The 16,347-nt window shown below is 49.6% G+C and overlaps 5 protein-coding genes across 5 annotated transcripts; 2 read left to right on the plus strand and 3 right to left on the minus strand.

The window, feature by feature from the left end:
* Window positions 1-282: 282 nt before the first annotated feature.
* N7498_007779 (uncharacterized protein) lies at window positions 283-1,688 on the plus strand (the record flags this gene model as incomplete). The annotated part of the gene is made up of 4 exons (XM_058454841.1): window positions 283-456; window positions 565-669; window positions 737-1,003; window positions 1,062-1,688. The coding sequence occupies 4 exons, from the start codon at window positions 283-285 to the stop codon at window positions 1,686-1,688; spliced, it is 1,173 nt and encodes a 390-aa protein (XP_058307090.1).
* A 1,627-nt stretch (window positions 1,689-3,315) lies between these two features.
* N7498_007780 (uncharacterized protein) lies at window positions 3,316-4,798 on the minus strand (the record flags this gene model as incomplete). The annotated part of the gene is made up of 2 exons (XM_058454842.1): window positions 3,316-4,641; window positions 4,721-4,798. The coding sequence occupies 2 exons, from the start codon at window positions 4,796-4,798 to the stop codon at window positions 3,316-3,318; spliced, it is 1,404 nt and encodes a 467-aa protein (XP_058307091.1).
* Window positions 4,799-5,816: 1,018 nt separating this feature from the next.
* Window positions 5,817-6,911, minus strand: N7498_007781 (uncharacterized protein; the record flags this gene model as incomplete). Its single annotated transcript, XM_058454843.1, has 3 exons — window positions 5,817-6,285; window positions 6,338-6,451; window positions 6,520-6,911. 3 exons carry the CDS (start codon window positions 6,909-6,911, stop codon window positions 5,817-5,819), a joined length of 975 nt encoding a protein of 324 aa, XP_058307092.1.
* A 1,387-nt stretch (window positions 6,912-8,298) lies between these two features.
* On the minus strand, window positions 8,299-14,328 carry N7498_007782 (RNA helicase SLH1; the record flags this gene model as incomplete). Its single annotated transcript, XM_058454844.1, has 1 exon — window positions 8,299-14,328. One exon carries the CDS (start codon window positions 14,326-14,328, stop codon window positions 8,299-8,301), a length of 6,030 nt encoding a protein of 2,009 aa, XP_058307093.1.
* Window positions 14,329-14,625: 297 nt separating this feature from the next.
* Window positions 14,626-15,850, plus strand: N7498_007783 (palmitoyltransferase YKT6). The gene is made up of 6 exons (XM_058454845.1): window positions 14,626-14,681; window positions 14,755-14,813; window positions 14,873-14,896; window positions 14,965-15,334; window positions 15,385-15,477; window positions 15,529-15,850. The coding sequence occupies exons 1-6, from the start codon at window positions 14,661-14,663 to the stop codon at window positions 15,562-15,564; spliced, it is 603 nt and encodes a 200-aa protein (XP_058307094.1). The 5' UTR covers window positions 14,626-14,660; the 3' UTR covers window positions 15,565-15,850.
* The last annotated feature ends 497 nt before the right edge of the window (window positions 15,851-16,347 follow it).

Below are 16,347 nucleotides of genomic sequence, written 5' to 3' on the forward strand. Positions count from 1 at the left end.
TTTGGGCCGAACCTCGGGGACGGGAGAGCGGGGACGGGAGAGCTACAGGAGTATTTAGGCCACAAGGTCAGGGCGGCGCGACGTGATGACCTGATGAGCCAACCCCCTGTTCGTGATGCTTGAAACTGCGCCAAAACGCGGGTCGGGTTTCACCCCCCGGGACCCTAAATATTCCAATAAAATTATGGTCGTATGGTGGTAAGAGGCAGGCATTGTACAAATGTTAAAAACCATGGCACAGCACATCGTGAAATCTCTGTTTTCTACACGGATTCCTTAATCATGGAGTCCGCCGCCCCCTATGCTATCTCAGTGAGAGATCAAACTGGTTCGATTGTTATCGTCGAGACATTGTTCATGTCGTGGATGATATTAGTAACTCTGATCCGACTGTACTTGCGCCTCGCCATCAATGGGCCGTTGCAGATTGATGATTTGATAGTGTTCATCGGAAGTGTAAGACTCTCTTCCTTGCTATCTGTTGATGATCCTTCTCGAGAAAGCCCCCTTTGTTGTCTTGAGTTCATAGCATTTCGCTAATATCGATCGATTTTCAATTTTTAGGTAATGGCTGTCGCCCATACAGGAACAATTATGGGTGCAATTTCCCACGGTCTGGGTAGATCGCAAGACGAGAGCATGTTATCGGATTTGAAACAGGCTGGGAAGGTTAGATTCCCTGCCTCCACACCACATCTCACGAGTCATCATTATGAATTCATGGAAACAAAGTGAGACCGGAAAATGCATGGACTACAAAACTGACGGAGATTGGGTTCAGGGGGTTTATGCTGCAAACCTTTTCTTTCTGGCCGGTCACGGTGCCGCCAAAATCTCCACGTGTTTGCTTCTCCAACGGCTAGGTAGACAAAAGCACTACTTGCTCTGTTCTAAGATTCTTCTGGGCGCGGTGGTGGTGTGGACAGTCACTTCGATGTTGGCGATTGCAACCAGTTGTCTCCCGCAATATCAGTTTATGATGCCTCAGCACTGTGGTAATGTGGTGGGTGATGTGTCCTCTCACGCTAACATATATGAATTGGCTGACAAAATAAAAACAGGGCACCGCCTGGAAGGCAATTACTGCGTTCGACATTATCACAGAAATTTTCACCTTTGGGATGAGTATTTTACTAGTCTGGGGTATTCAGATGCAGCGGAAGGAGAAAGGGGCAGTGATTTTTGCATTTGGAACTAGAACTCTGTGCGTGCCTGATATTGCAAAAGAACAAGACTTGAAATGGATATTAATTTCGTTTGTGATATTTAGGTTGATCATAATAACTATAATCCGACAAGTCTTTCTCGATCGCTCACTTTTCCATCATGATGCGCCGTTGCGTCTATCGGATTCAATCATTGCCACCGCCGCCCTCCTCCACTGCAGTATCATGATGGCTACCGTGCCATGTCTGAAACCCTTTGTTATTTCATTCAACACAGGATGGGGACAGGGTGTAAAAAATAGGAATGGCGAAAATACTTATTTTACCCCTGCGGGGAAGAGCACATCGGCTATTCGATCTCAAGCCTACACGACTAACCAAGGGGAGGAGGACGAGGCCAATCTGACTGTTACCCGGCATTCACGGGATAGCCAGAACTCACACCGTCTGATAATTCACCAGAGGCGTGAATGGACCGTAGAGGAGGACTATGAAATGCACTCTCTGGGAGATGGCATTTAATTATCTACATAATGGTTGTCATGGACATGGCCTCTTGTAATTTAATACTTTGCAACGTTCTATACCACGTTAGGCTAAGTAGGCGTTGTTTATACGGATTAGCGGGGTTTCGGGTTCGAACCGAGAAATCAAGCGTGAGTGTCTAGGAGGTTAATCTGTTTTCGAATTCTACTATATACACACTGCCTTCTTAGTAAATAACCATATCTTTTGGGTGAACATAGATTACGAAAACGGGGATAGAGCACATTGACTTGTTGAAAAAAAGCCATCATATGCAAATCACTACCTTGCTAGCTACTATTATTGATAACTATGATGGCACAACAAACTGCTGTGAGTGCTCAGGCCCTGTAACCACTCATCCAATGGTTGTTATAGAACTTTTACGCAGTAAATCCTTAGAAGTTTGAGATTACTGCGGACGCGCGCCCACTGTGTCTGTGTCTGTGTGTGTGTTTGTAAATCATTCATCCCGGCATCTCACCAAAGCCATATGCAAGCTACGACAGCTATATATAGCTATAAATATCCATGCACATACATATAGAGCGTACCACTTCCTGAAGAGGACCTTAGAGCCTCGTCAAGAACAGTTGGCTTGATCTCCGTTCGCATTATTAAGCTGCCCTATTGGCGCACAACGTATAAAGGCTGTGACGCCTTCATGAGGAATAGCACAGCTTCGACCATCCTAGCCCGCAACACGCTGTCTGGTTTACTGTCTCGACTTATATAGAGTCTCGCAAATGATTTGATGCGCTGAAAATCCATTTCCGTTGCTTATGTGTCTCGCAATTAATATGAGGAGCTCACACTATCAACTCATCCCCCAGTGGCAGTCTGATAACATGCGGCTGCGTGCTATATCCTTCCCTTTTCTCCCTTGATTTAAAAACAGGGAAAGTGTCAGTGCACATAGTCTCCAATGCGCCCCTACTCGAGGACGCAGGTCGAGCGCCACTACTGACTGGGCAAAAACATCTCAATAAATTGTGCCTGGGAGCATGCGTTAGGTGCAGAGGATACTTGTATACATGAGCTGTACTGGTCTGGATGCGCACCCAAGAGCTGCTTCACAGAAAGATTGACTTCGCTTAAAAGAGAACATTGGTATCGGAGAAGAAAAGATTGCCCTAAAAATAAATGATCTGGGCCTGCAATTCTGGCATGACCCAAGTTATAGAAGATAGTCAGAACCTGAATCCATTTTTTCATTAAACGAAACTAGAGCCATTATAAAAGGTATCCCTACCAAGGTTCTGATGTTTTCCTGGAGCGGTGTATCGATGGTTGGCGAAAAAGAAGAGATTTTCAAAGGCCATTTTCGCCATGCAGGCTGGAAGTCGAGGTTGAAGATCGATTAATCCCCCTTCTGCTTCATATCCAACAGCAATATATACTTGACAGCGTGAAGGAGTGACGCCGAGATGTGTTGCGGTACAAATACTTGTGCTGCATGAGAGTAAGCGAGAAAGGGAACCATGGCAATGCGAGGACCGATAATTATAGTGAGGCATCGTTGTAATGCCGTAACGTCGAGGACGTGTGAAATTATCACCGAAAATGACCGCTTTGAATAAGGCTACAACAGGCACCTTTCATCCGTAACTTGTATATGCTAGCGCTACTTAAGCACAGTGAAAACCGCTCCCACAACGCCCATCATCATTACACCTCCTGTCATATAGGCAGCTTCCTTTCCAGCCCACCAAAAGAGGGAGCAGAAAAGAAATGGACCCACGGCTCTGCCGACCTGCCCCCAGCTGCGTAGACGGCCGAGAATAACACCACGGTCGCCCTCGGATGCTCCTAAGCTACCCAGACTATTAATGCTCGTTACCACCGTTGCTGAGGTGACAGCCAAGAAGGTTCCCGCGACATATACACCGCTCATTGAAGAGGTGTGAGCGAGCAGAAAAAATGAGATCGTGCAAGCAACCACGCCGAGGCGTATGCTCACGATCGGTGGTAGACGGCGAACAATAGTACCCTGGAGCAAAGAAGCAACGAGGCCCATAAGGGAAAGAAGACGTCCATTCAAGGCCGAGGGGCTCATGGTACACTTTTGGTTGGCATATAGCGTCGCAGTGAGAAATGGGAGCGAGAACTCAAGGCCTGAAAATGGGAGCAGAAAGAAGAGATGAACAAACTTCAAGACAAGCTCATTGCGGATTTTCGGCTTGATGGTTTGGCTCTGAGGAGGAACTGGAGACGACTTGTCGCCGTTCACTGAGGCTTTTGATGCATCACCATTGACCATCGTGGGTTCCTTGGGCCAGGTCTTGTCATTATCGGCTGTCTTGGCCGCAGAAGAAACAGGCTCGTGGAGCAGGCTGAGACGTGGGTGTGTCTCCGGGAGAAAAAAGTAAATATGGATTGTCTCGAGGGTGACCAGAAAAAGGGAGACACCAGCAGCCATAGCAAACCTGTTCGAAGCAGTCGTGGGTATATTTGCGAGCGTTGCACCCAGCACCGGACCGCAGATAAATGCGAGACTAAAGCATGCGCCCACGAGAGCCATAGCCGATCCCCGTTGCTTCTCATCACTGATATCTGTGATGATTGCATTTGCTATTTGGACGTTGCCCTCGCTCAGTCCACCAACGACGCGGCTCGCAATGAATATCCGAAAGTCTGTCGCGCCGACCCAGAGACCGACACTCAAAATGTTGCCAGCCATGGAACACAGCAGAGCTTTGCGCCGGCCATGCTGGTCCGAAAACCGTCCGATAATGGGAGAGGCTACAGCCTGCAAGAAAGAAAACAGCGAGCCGAAGGCGCCGCCAAGTAGGACAATGTCATAGCTCGAGTCTATTGGCTTCGAGAACCAGTTCTTGTACACATTCAGGTAGTAAAACACTCGGCTGAGTATGCTCGTAGGTGAGCTCTCTTTTGCGTGATAGTAGCTGAGCACGGATGGGAAGAGAGGGAGGATCAAGGTGAAAGAGATCTAGCTAGACACTGTAATGAGTAAAAATACTTGAACAAGAAAATTTTATCATTTTGTTCAGGAGCAAATTCGGACTGACCAAATCTAGCAGCAGAGAAATAGTCAGCGTTGTAAGGATGCGCCTTCTCTGGGATGCGGAAACAGGAATCGAGTTCATTGTCGTTGAGACGGGAGAAGTAGTGGATGGTGAGATGTTTCTATCCCTTGCGGTCTTTTCTATCTAGCCCGTAAAACAGAAAATCTCTCCCTGACAGAACCCACACAATTCTGGGGCATATAAAATCCTCTCAGTCAGGGGACTAGTATCGCCTATTACTAATTTCCCCGGTGGTAGGTCTCATGGATCTCATCTCGCACGAAAACCTAAATTGGAATAATTGCTGTGAGCAACCCATGAATTAGACCACTTCAGACTTATTCACCCGACCGAGAGCGAGAGCGAGAACGGGTGCCGGTTCCCAGCGTAACTATCAATGATGATGATGTTTCGAGGTACGTTACATAACAATACTGTGTAAAATACAGTTCGAGTGGTAACTTACTCAGACCTTTGGGGGCAAAACAATAAGGTTCGGATGGTGCTCCACCTTTCGATTTCCGCCGGCCAAATCGGAGGGAAGAACGAGCGAGAACGGTTGCGAGCGAGTGCACGTCCCGGTTTTGGTCTTCTTGAATGAACCCCGCAAAGTAAACAGGTGCCCGACTCACCTGTAGACAGCGATCGATTTCTAATCCGCCCTTTTTGGACTTTGATGATTCGCCAGCGGGATCCGCTTGTTCCTGGACCGCCTTTCTCAAATATTGAGGCGCTCGGCTTTTGAAGACCCATTTCTAGAGATCGCGATTTAGCTTTAGAGTCATGTGCGACATCTCCAATAGGAAGTTCGACTGAATATGATGACAACATCTTGTAATTTATTGGAGGATAGATTGCATGTTGAGGTGAGGCGCTTTTCTTACGTCATCTCACAAATCAAGGAAATCGAATTATGGAAAATAATGCTTTGCTCGAGCTGAAATTGATCAAAGAATTGGGTTAACAAAATTGCGGTACAAAATTGCTTGTCAATGCCTTCACTTAGGCCAACAGAAGAAGGGTAGCACTATGGAGGAATTATGTAAAGGAAAAATCCAATCTTTCAATGCTTCTGTAGTGGAGATTTGGAAAGGACAAATCAAAGGGCAAAGAAGGCCAGAACTGCCGAGAGTACAGCGAACAGTCCAGGCTGATACTGAGCGGCAGCATTGCCTGTCGCACTAGGAGAGCTAGAGCTAGAGCCAGAACTAGATCCAGATCCAGATCCGGATCCAGAACCAGAGGTTGATGTAGATGTAGATGTGGACGACGTGCGACCCTCACCATCGGCCAGAGTCTTGTTTGCGACGAGAGGCTGGAGCATGACTGGCTGAGCTTCGCAAGTAGAATTCATGGCCTTCGGACACTTCTCATCGGTGCAAATGCTCTGGTATTGCGCGCCTTGTGCCTTGATGGCGGTCATCTTGGGTTCGCAGCGATAGTCAAACATGGTTTCAAGGGCTGTGGCGACGGCGTTGATGTCCGACTTTGCGACACCGAAAGAAGCAGCAGCCATGCCAACCTGCTCAATGAAGTAGCCCACCTGGTAGGGGTCGAGAACCATAAACCTGCGCAAGTGATGTGAGCACAAGTAGCACTAGGCGAAGACCAAAAACTCACTTGTGAACCTCGTACATGCTCCCCTGTCCAGAATAAGCAGAGAACCCGGTCATGCCAACACCGGAGCAGCCAAGCAAGCTTCCAAAGAACTGGTAGAGGTGAGTCATCAGTTTACTGATGAAGGGGTTTTGATGTTAGTTCATTTTCCTGGGCTTGGGACGAGATAGAAAAGAATGACTAACTATTGGTTCGATGACATGTCATTGGCAGGCATGTTCTTCATGAGAGGGGCAGCAGCACCTCCATCCAGGAAGTTCTTCGCGACACCCATCTTTCCTCCGTTGTTGCTGGAAGCGAGGCCACCATCGAAATACGGCATCAGGTTGACTTTGGTGCCGTTGTACATGCCATCCGAGCTCAAGATACCCGGGACACTAACACCAACATTTGGCTGAGTGTAGTTACCGATAACAGCGGTGTTGACAAGCAGGGTCAGGAGGGTGTACTGGTTGGTGGCATTGTTGGTCTTCAACAATGCCGTCGTGTAGTAGTCGCAGATAGATTCATTAGCTGGGCGCTGGGCAATAGCAGCACCAGCCGTGGCCAACGCGACGACGACGGACTTGAAAAGCATGGTTGCAGCGCAAGCAAAGCTAGGCAATAAAAATTGGAAACTGCCGGATAGAGAAATTCTCGGTTAGAAAAGATCTCAAGAAGAGGGAAAACCACACTTAAATAGTCCAGATGAGACAGACGCCTTTTTCCACTTCTCCCTCCAGCCGACAGCCTTAGCCTGGTTGGCTAACTAGCAATGAACTAGCTTGTTCTACATTGGGTGGACGTGCGACATCTCTCATACTTTCATGTTTCCCGAATACCAATCCAGGGATGTGGGTCGGACCTTGCTTTACAAACAGGTACGTACAGTGGCGAGACTTAAAGTCTTCGACCCATAGCACATTCGTAATGGCGTAACTGATCGCGTGAATAATTCGGGTTTTTACGGACAGTTACGAATGTTACCTTGTCAACCATCTTGCAAGCTTCACATTGGCCTGACAAGCCCGGGGGTCTCTTCTCTTATGGAGAAGCAATTCAAATTGAACGCCACAGCCCTAGACCCTAGCATGACTTGCCTCATCAAATATTATAAATAGATAGGGCTATAAAGGAAGGTGTTACATGCCTAGGTGGTTTAGAAGTCTTGAAAAGCATAGGGAAATTGACAAGCCACAAGAGATTATTAGCCGCGGAGTTCCAAGGCCAACATTCCGGTCAACAAAGTCTGTGCCATGGCGCCCAAGTATGAAGATATATACCGTTTAAAAAGTATCAGAAAGTCTCTTCTTAGCAAGATAACGGAGACAGGAAAGACGGAGAACTGCGAATTAGGCAGGGCGAGTTCGACATATGAAGGTCATCGTGGGAGGTGGGCGGCGCAGGGGAGGTTACGTGAATGGCGTATTATGGGCGCCAAATCAAAACAAGCTGAAATAACCGTAACACCAAATTCATATGTTCTCACTTTCCTCTACAGCAACATCAGGTGGTGTATTAAACCCCGACTTACATAGCTTCATGTGACCATTTAGTTACGCGGAACAAGATGCTGATTCAACACAGCACTTTTAAATTTGTATTATTTCCATCAAGGCAAATTGCAAAGACCACCACGCCGATAAAACACGGGTGAGATAGAGGTCTGAGGCGAGTAGCATTGGAGCCATCTCATGTGGACTGACGTGTATAACCTTAGATGACCCGCTGGGTTGAATTACGGGCACGATGGTGAATGAAGTGTGGCAGTTTCGTGTACAATACATGATTTGAGGTATCACAACCGTATTGTAAGATACAACTCCTATTTTAAGAAGCCGTCTGAAAAGCGGCCATGGATGAGCTTGGGACTAGTGGGTTTCTTGTAACGCGTTCCTTGTTTTGCCCGGGAATTAATTTCCAAGAGTTAAGGGTATATCTGGTTTCGAAAACTGCAGTGATAATCTACCTCTACTCTATAATCATCACTTCAAATGAACGCTTGATGAAGGCTCAACAGACTGGGTAGCCGAGCCAACTCCCACTTCTACCTCCACGTTCGACAACATCCATGCCATTCCAGGATAAGAGTCACTAATGGCTCTCACATTCACCCGGGCAATGCCAGCTGTACTGACAGAGGACGACTCGGCAAGAGCAGCGCCAGGGAACTTAACCAAGGAGCGAACGCTGAGCGGGGCATTGTTGTTCCTGCCTCCAGAGTTGGATGATCCACCACGACTGGGACCAGCGCTTCCCCGACCCCTGTTTGCGCCTCTCTGCTTGGAGAGAGGTGGCCAAGAGACGCGCTTCAAACCCAGCAGCTCGTCGTCGCCACCATCGGGTCGTGCACTGCACACAATGAGGAAGTAACCCTCGGTCTGAGGCTTGGGGAAACGAGGGGCATAGATTTTGTAATCGGGGTTTGTGGCCGGGTTCTGCCGGGTGAGGTAAATTTCCATGCCCTTGGAAGACACAGTACCAACGGAGATTGAAAGCTGTGGGAGTTGCGAAGCTATCCTAGTGAAGTGCGGCGGGAGGTTCAGTCTCTTGACCAGGCTAGCAACTGCTGACACGGGCTGTGAACAGAGTGCCACCAAAGACGAAGGAAGACCACCGATAGGCTTCTCCACTTCCACGCCGGGGAGAATGGACAACGGATGATCCTCGGGCCAGCGGGCGGATTTGATGGATTGCAGCAGAGTCATCAACATCTGACAAGCGGGGATATATCCGAGTTCTGCCATCACGTCGATAGATGCTTGGATGATACGAATGCCCTGGTCCAGAACGGATGTCTGGTCACCCACGTAATCAGTAATTGGGAGGTCGATGCGCGACATGTATGCTTGCAGCAGGAGGAAAGCCTTGACATGGGGATCCCACATTGGAACGTCACCCATGCAGTCTATACCAAGCGGCAGATGCTGGGCCATCTCGGCGTTGATAAGATCTTCATTATGCCGCACAGGTAGCTCGTCAAATTCAGTGGCAGAGCACATCCAGCTCAGAACGTCTTGGAAGGTCGGGTCGCGCTTGGCGTGGGACATCAAGTATCGGATTGTCTTGTGTGACAGGTAGTAGTAACTCATGATCTTGCCGAAGGGCGTCGAGTCCACCTCGCCAGTAGCAGAATCCACAATCACGCAAGACGACTCCGCCAGGTCATCCAGGGATTTGTCAACCAAATCAATCATGAAGTCTTGGGCGATGGTTTGGGCAGCGATTGAGTTCTGTTCTTCTGCTGAAATCTCAAGACCATAGTAGGATGGGTTTTTGTGGAGACGACGGAAGAAGAACGTCCAGGTCAGATAATCCAGAGCGTCCTGCTTCGTCCCGATAGTGCCAGCGGACACTTCGGCTCCCAGGTGGTTATCCAGAACCTTGTGTAGCGTCGACTCCACGGGGAAACCAGTGTGGAGGAAATGTTTGTAGAATGCCTTTTTGGAGTCTTGGGTAAAGATGCGAGCGATACCAGAGTTGTCGAACTGAGGACGTCCAGCACGTCCGAGCATCTGCAAAACATCGGTCAAATCCATATCCCGATACCCCTCAATTTTGGCATCGAAGAACTGTGTGCCTTTAACAACCACCAGATGGGCAGGTAAATTAACACCCCAGGCCAGAGTGCTTGTAGCGACAAGGATCTGGATCTTATTGTTTGCAAAGAGCTCTTCAGACAGTTGTCGGTCGGACTCAACCAGACCGGCATGGTGCAAGCCAATACCGAAGCTAAGAGCCTCCCTCAGGGCTTCATCCTTGACACGGGCAATATTGGCTTCCAAGTCATCCTCGGACATGCGGACAAAGCGGCGAGGATTGTCTTCCATGCCACAATAATTGATCAAGTCCTTGGCAGTAAGACGGGTCTGTCGGCGGGAGGCAACAAAAACGATGACAGGTTTCTCTGGGGAGTGGTTTTTGATTGCTAAGAAAGTAGGTCGGTTCATGGACTGCATAAGCGGGCAGAAACCACGTTGTTCAGGGAAGCCGTCGATAAAAATCTCTAGCGGAACAGGTCGAACAGAGTGTCGGAAGTTGTAGAGCCCCTCTTTAACACCAAGCCAGTTGGCGAGGTCGCTCGCGTTTGCACAAGCGGTCGACATACCCATTAAACGAACGGATCCCTTGGACTGCGAGGCGATGTAGTTCATTCGAGAAACAATAATCTCTAGAATGGGTCCTCGGTCGCCACCCAGAAGATGGATTTCGTCAATGATCACTAGACTGACCTTTCGCACGTAGTCACGAGTCTGCCAGCTACGCGAGATACCATCCCATTTTTCAGGGGTGGTAATGATAATGTCGGCATCGCGGATGGTTCGAGTGTCCGGAGTGTTGTCACCAGTCAACTCAACGAGCTTGAGACCCATCGGTCCAATGAGACGTTTGCGCCAGTCCTGGACACGCTCGCGAACAAGTGCCTTCATTGGAGCGATGTAGACCACCTTCGATCCAGGCTTTTCGCGGAATGCCCACCACATTGCCAGTTCGGCTGCCACAGTCTTACCACTACCAGTCGGAGATCCGAGAAGAACATTTGCCGGGGTGTGGTAGAGGAGATGGAAGATCTGCGTTTGCATGGGGTTGAAGAACTGGAAGCGCTGTCCGTACAGCTCTTCCAGATTGGGGTTCTGGAGCGCACTGATTGGAAGCGGCTGCAGGTTGAGAAGATCTGTGTATACACTCTCTGTGTCCGGCCGAATCAAGTGTTGGAATGAGACCGGGCTAACGGTCTCTGCCCCAAGCCAGCGATCGGAGAGGATTCGAACGTAGATCTGGCTAGGGAGCGGGTCCGACAGCGGGATTGTGAAATTGAGCTCGTGATCATCGTACAGCTTTCTGCGACTTAGAATGAAGTACTCATGATGGTAGATTTCAGATGTTTCCGAGTTTTCGACCCAGATCCAAAAAGATTCGGAAGCTCCATGGTGTCGATCGTTCCAAGAAAATTCAGGATAGATGGAAAGGCGGATGCGGAGGACATCCCGGTTGAGGGGTGCGATCTCAGTCTCGACGCTGATAGTAGGGAAATTATCCAGGAGCTTAGACAGCACCTTGCCCATCTTTTGGTTATGAACAAGAGAGCCGATCTCTGCGGGCTCCATCTCTCTCATAGATTCGATAGATGAAGATGGCAGTTTTTCATCCAGATTCCGCAAGACTGGCTGTGGAAGATCGAATTGGTGGAACGGATGGTCGAAGGGCCAAATCTGTTTCTCAATCGATTTGCACAGCGACAAAAGGACCTGGCATTGGTAACCCCATCTGCGATTCAGGGCAATCATGAACAGAGCTCGACAGATACGGGCAGCGTTCTGAGCGACGTATCCGGAGTCCGAGACAAGAGCAAAATCCTCAAGCCTTGCTTTGGATATGTATGATTGCAGCAGGATGTTAGTCTTGGCATGAGGGGAGTCGTTTCCACCTTCGACCTCACACTGCACGACTTCATCCTTCAAGCGTTGCAGTTCCTTCGACTCACTCTCGCGAGCCTGGATGTTGTCAAACTCGCCACTCATACTGATCATCTTGAGAACATCTGCCTCTCCTGCTCGCTCGCGCATCATGGAGTTGAAGATCTCAATACTAGTTTGGAGGACATAGTATTGACTGGCAATTCGGCCAACATCCTTGGCTTTAAGGTCTTCGGTTTTTTCGTTGAAAATGATCATCTGGCTCTTCTGAAGAGTTTGGGCGGCTTGAATGATCAACTGACGACGTCTTTGAACCAGCATTGGATCATCCCGAAGCTCGGCATACTCGATCCCATAGTTCCGAGGCTCGCGCTTCATTCGCACAAATAAGTACGAGTAGCCCAGCCACTGGACTGCTTCGGGAACGGAAGTAACCGTGCCAAGGGAGATCTCAGCATTCAAGTTGTCAACCAGCCTGCTCGAGAAGCGAGATTCGATTGGCTGCTGTGCGGTCACTGCGGACACATAGTGCGAGAGCTTGTCGTGAGTCGTACAGATGAAGCCAATACCTGTATCCTGGAACTGAGGACGACCCGCACGACCAAAAATCTGCATCACGTCAAGAATGCTCAGGTCGACGAATTTACCTTCTTGGGGGTTGTAAAGCTGCGTGCCCTTGATGACTACAGCAGCAGCCGGAAGGTTGACACCCCAAGCAAGAGTGGCCGTACAGCAAAGGACCTTGATCAGGCCCTTGCCGAACATGCGTTCCATGAGATTTCGATCGCTCCGGCTCATACCAGCGTGATGTGTTCCGAGCCCACCGGCGAAAAGATCTTTCAGCTCTTTGGCACGGACATGCTTCATGTCTCGAAGGGCATTGGAGTGATCTTCGTGCTCGTGGCAACTGAACAGGTCCTCACAACCGTCTTCGGCTGCCATCTGCTTGAGCATGCGAGCAGTCATGACAGTATCTTTGCGAGAATGCACAAAGACCATAATCTGATGGCCTCTTTCCAGCATGGCACGGACTTTTTCAAACGCAACTTGATCAATGTTTTCACGGGATTGCTTGGATCCAGGCTTTCCTTTGACACCGATGAAATGCTGCTCCAGCGGTACTGGTCGGAATGACTGGTCGAAGAAGAACATTCCCGCCATTTTGTTGACTTTCAAGAAATCGGCGACGTCAATATAATTGGGGAGTGTTGCAGACAGACCAACGATCCGGATCAAAGACTGGGTACTTTCAACCTGACGCTGTGTTCGAGCGACCAAGGACTCAATCACAGCACCGCGCTCGTCGTGAAGCATGTGGACCTCATCAATGATGAGCAGTCGGACCTTCTGGACAAGCTCCGTGTCACCCGTGCTCTTGCGCGTCACGACATCCCATTTCTCGGGAGTCGTGACAATGACCTGAGTATCCACGATTTCCCGCTTGGTCAACTGCATGTCACCAGTCAGTTCACGGACTTGCACCCCCAACCACGCAAGGCGCTTCCCGAGCTTCTCTGTTACTTCTGCCGCCAGAGCTTTCATCGGGGCAACGTAGACAATCTTGAAGTCATCGACCTGCACAGTAAACTCCGTGGCATCGGGTTCCTCCAACGGATTAGGCACCGTGTTCTTTCCAATGGCATTCAAGACTGTAAGCATCGCGGCGTCCGTTTTACCCGCACCCGTGGGAGCGCAAATAAGCATGTTCTCGCTGGTCTTGTAAGCAACATCGTACAACAAGCTCTGCATACGATTGAGAGATTTATAGCCTTTGAATGTACCACGGCAGAGACCATCCAATCCAGCGATCTCCACCAGCTTCTGGCCCCTTGCCAGTGTCCCAACTTTTGATGCAGGGATCTCATATTCGGTGTAGTTTGGTTCTTCGAAGGTCTTGCTGCCTACCGGTAGGCCGTACTTTTTGCCGTTCGCGGAGAGGGTGTTTCCAGTGCTGTGTGCTTTGAACACATGGGGGTAAACAGGCTCGGATCGAGATTGTGCCGCCATCAAAGGCGCATGTTTGTGGTCATAGTCCCGTTGACGCAAGGCCTGCTCCCTCTCAACTCGAGTAAGAAGCTTGCCTGCCGCTAGACCATCGGTCTGGTCTTCGGCCCGATGTGGTTTATCCGACAGAATCTCCGCACGATGCGCAATGAGCTCGATCACCAAGTCCAAATCGTCAAAACCCACAATTTCAGCGAGGGACATTTGGAGCTCGGCATCGTCACTATCAGCGGCCAGCGTAGCAGTAATCTGCTGAGCCAGCTCCGCTGCGTCCATGCTCGAGTTCCGGACCGCCAATTCCTGACATTTTCCATCCAGCCAGAGTCGGTCGTAGAGGGAGGTCTGGGAGAGGGGAAAACGGTCGAAGTCGTCGAGATCATCGATGGTCTCGTTGTCGGAGCTGATAATGTCCCATACATCGTCGACCGTGCCAGCCGTGCCGGAAGAAGCGTAGTCATCGTCGATGTCGAGTTCGACGTCACTGCCGTAGTTGACAGTATCGTGGGGTAGGTCTTTCGGAAGCTTCAAATCGGCGATAGCCTGGCGCATGGCTGCCAGCTGGGACAGCCACTGCGACTCGGAGGAGGAGTCCATTATTTCGGTGTATGGTTTCGCCAGTAACAATAATTTAAACTGAAGTACATTCGTGGACAGAAGAGGAAATAGGGCAGCAGTGCAGGGCTCGACGGGTCGCCTGAGCGGTGTGGATTCTGCCTGAGGCCGAATTGCGGAGACCCGGTGCCATCATCGCGGGTTATCAGGAGGCGTTGCTTTCTTCCGTTCCCTGTCTTTACACCTGACTTGCCTGAGAATCTTTTTGCCTGATAGTTTGAAAGCTACACCTTTGCACCAACTCCCTCGTTCCCCCCGACTTTGCGCTTGTCACCCTCTCCCCCCTTGGCCAACGACTTACCATCCCCGCCACCATGAAGATCTTCTATATGGGCGTACGTTCTGCTAGGGATTTCGGCTCGTTTTGCACCCGATCAAGCGCATTATCTAACTTCCCTTCTCTCGCAGGTTCTTCGGAACGATTCTCAGCCCGCTTTGCAGCTATGCGCTGAGAAGGACCTTACTAGGTGCGTCTTTACCGCCAAACTGTTGATACCCTCGAAGGAGACGAGCTAACAAGATCTAGCTTCTCTCGCTTCACCCGTCAGAAGTATGTCTACCTCCAGTTCTCGAGCGAATTTCTTTCCATGCTCGGTATTAACCCCACGGTGCCAACAGCTACGAGGAGTTCCTGATGCTTTTCTGCCGCACGGTCGCGGAGCGCACGAAGCCTGGGCAGCGCCAGGACATCGAAGAAAAGTCATACACATTCCACGCCTATGGTCGGACAGAGGGAGTTGCCGGTGTGATCGTCACCGACGGCGAGTATCCCGCTCTGGTTGCCCACCAGCTGCTCGGCAAAATCGTGGATGAGTTCCTCGCCAAACACCCTCGCACGGCCTTTTCTGATCCTTCACTCCGTGAAAACGCCTGCCCCCTACCAGCGCTGAAGGAGTACATTGTCAAGTATCAGGACCCTAGCCAGGCCGATAGCATTATGAAGATCCAACAGGAGCTGGACGAGACCAAGATTGTGCTGCACAAGACCGTATGTGACGAGCCCTAAGTGGTCGAGATACAGTGCTGATATAAAGTTAGATTGAGAGCGTGCTTGAGCGCGGTGAGAAGATTGACTCACTTGTTCAGAAGAGTGACGGGCTGTCTGCCCAGAGTAAGATGTTCTATACCCAGGTATGCTCCCAGCTACATCCCTTTCTGCATCCGTTGTCTGACCCCCTCCAGGCCAAGAAACAAAACTCCTGCTGCGTTGTCATGTAAGATGATGCTCGTTGATGTGAATTCGACCTGTCACTGCAATTGTTTTCTTCTCTTGGGTTCAACTTTATTCGTGTAATCAAACCTCGAAGCTATTACATGTTTGCTCCTATGCTCCCCCATGGATTTACTGTTGCCTGGAGGCTTCTGCCTGTCTTTTCTCGATATTTGGTTCTGTCATTCAGATGGATGACCCGACATGCATTATTTTCCCGTGACGACCGTGCAAACATTCTCTATAGATGGTACTAGCAATGAATAGCTCTTGATTCTGCGAGCCGCCCAAGTATTTACCAATAGCAAATAAATTGGTGCATTTCCTTGGAACACAATGCCACGAAATTTCGGAGATAACATTCCTCGACTCCCATAGACTGACACCCTGTTATTTAGAACCTGTCTGCCCTGTAAAAGGGCCAGTATCACATGATCCTAAGATGCTCTAACTATCTTGAGTTATAGATTGATCTTAATCAGCGTCCTAGCTGATTAAGATGGCCGCAGCTCGCACCGTGGTAACCATGATATCAGAGGAAATTGGTTTCAAGGACATTGGTTATTGCGCATCCCACCGCATCCAACATCACGCCAATCTTACAGGACATTCAGCAAGCTCAGATCACATCTCTTGAGCTCCCTGTCTAACTATGGTCTCAGATTCCTGTTAGCACAGCTCGAGTCCAAATTTGGCCGACCTTCTTCATAATGAACGACGAGCATCAAGGGGCCATTGGGGCCCTCGTAAAAGCAATCGCCTTCTACATCGCCGTTCTTGCTATTAAAGAA

Source organism: Penicillium cinerascens (assembly GCF_028974065.1).
Source record: "Penicillium cinerascens strain IBT 15544 chromosome Unknown contig_9_segment0_segment0, whole genome shotgun sequence".
NCBI lineage: Eukaryota > Fungi > Ascomycota > Eurotiomycetes > Eurotiales > Aspergillaceae > Penicillium > Penicillium cinerascens.

Coding starts and splice junctions, on each gene's coding strand:
- N7498_007783 (XM_058454845.1), top strand. CDS start 14,661: ATGAAGATCTTCTATATGGGC. Junction 14,814..14,872: donor GCTGAGAAGGACCTTACTAG/GTGCGTCTTTAC, acceptor AACAAGATCTAG/CTTCTCTCGCTTCACCCGTC. Junction 14,897..14,964: donor TCTCGCTTCACCCGTCAGAA/GTATGTCTACCT, acceptor CGGTGCCAACAG/CTACGAGGAGTTCCTGATGC.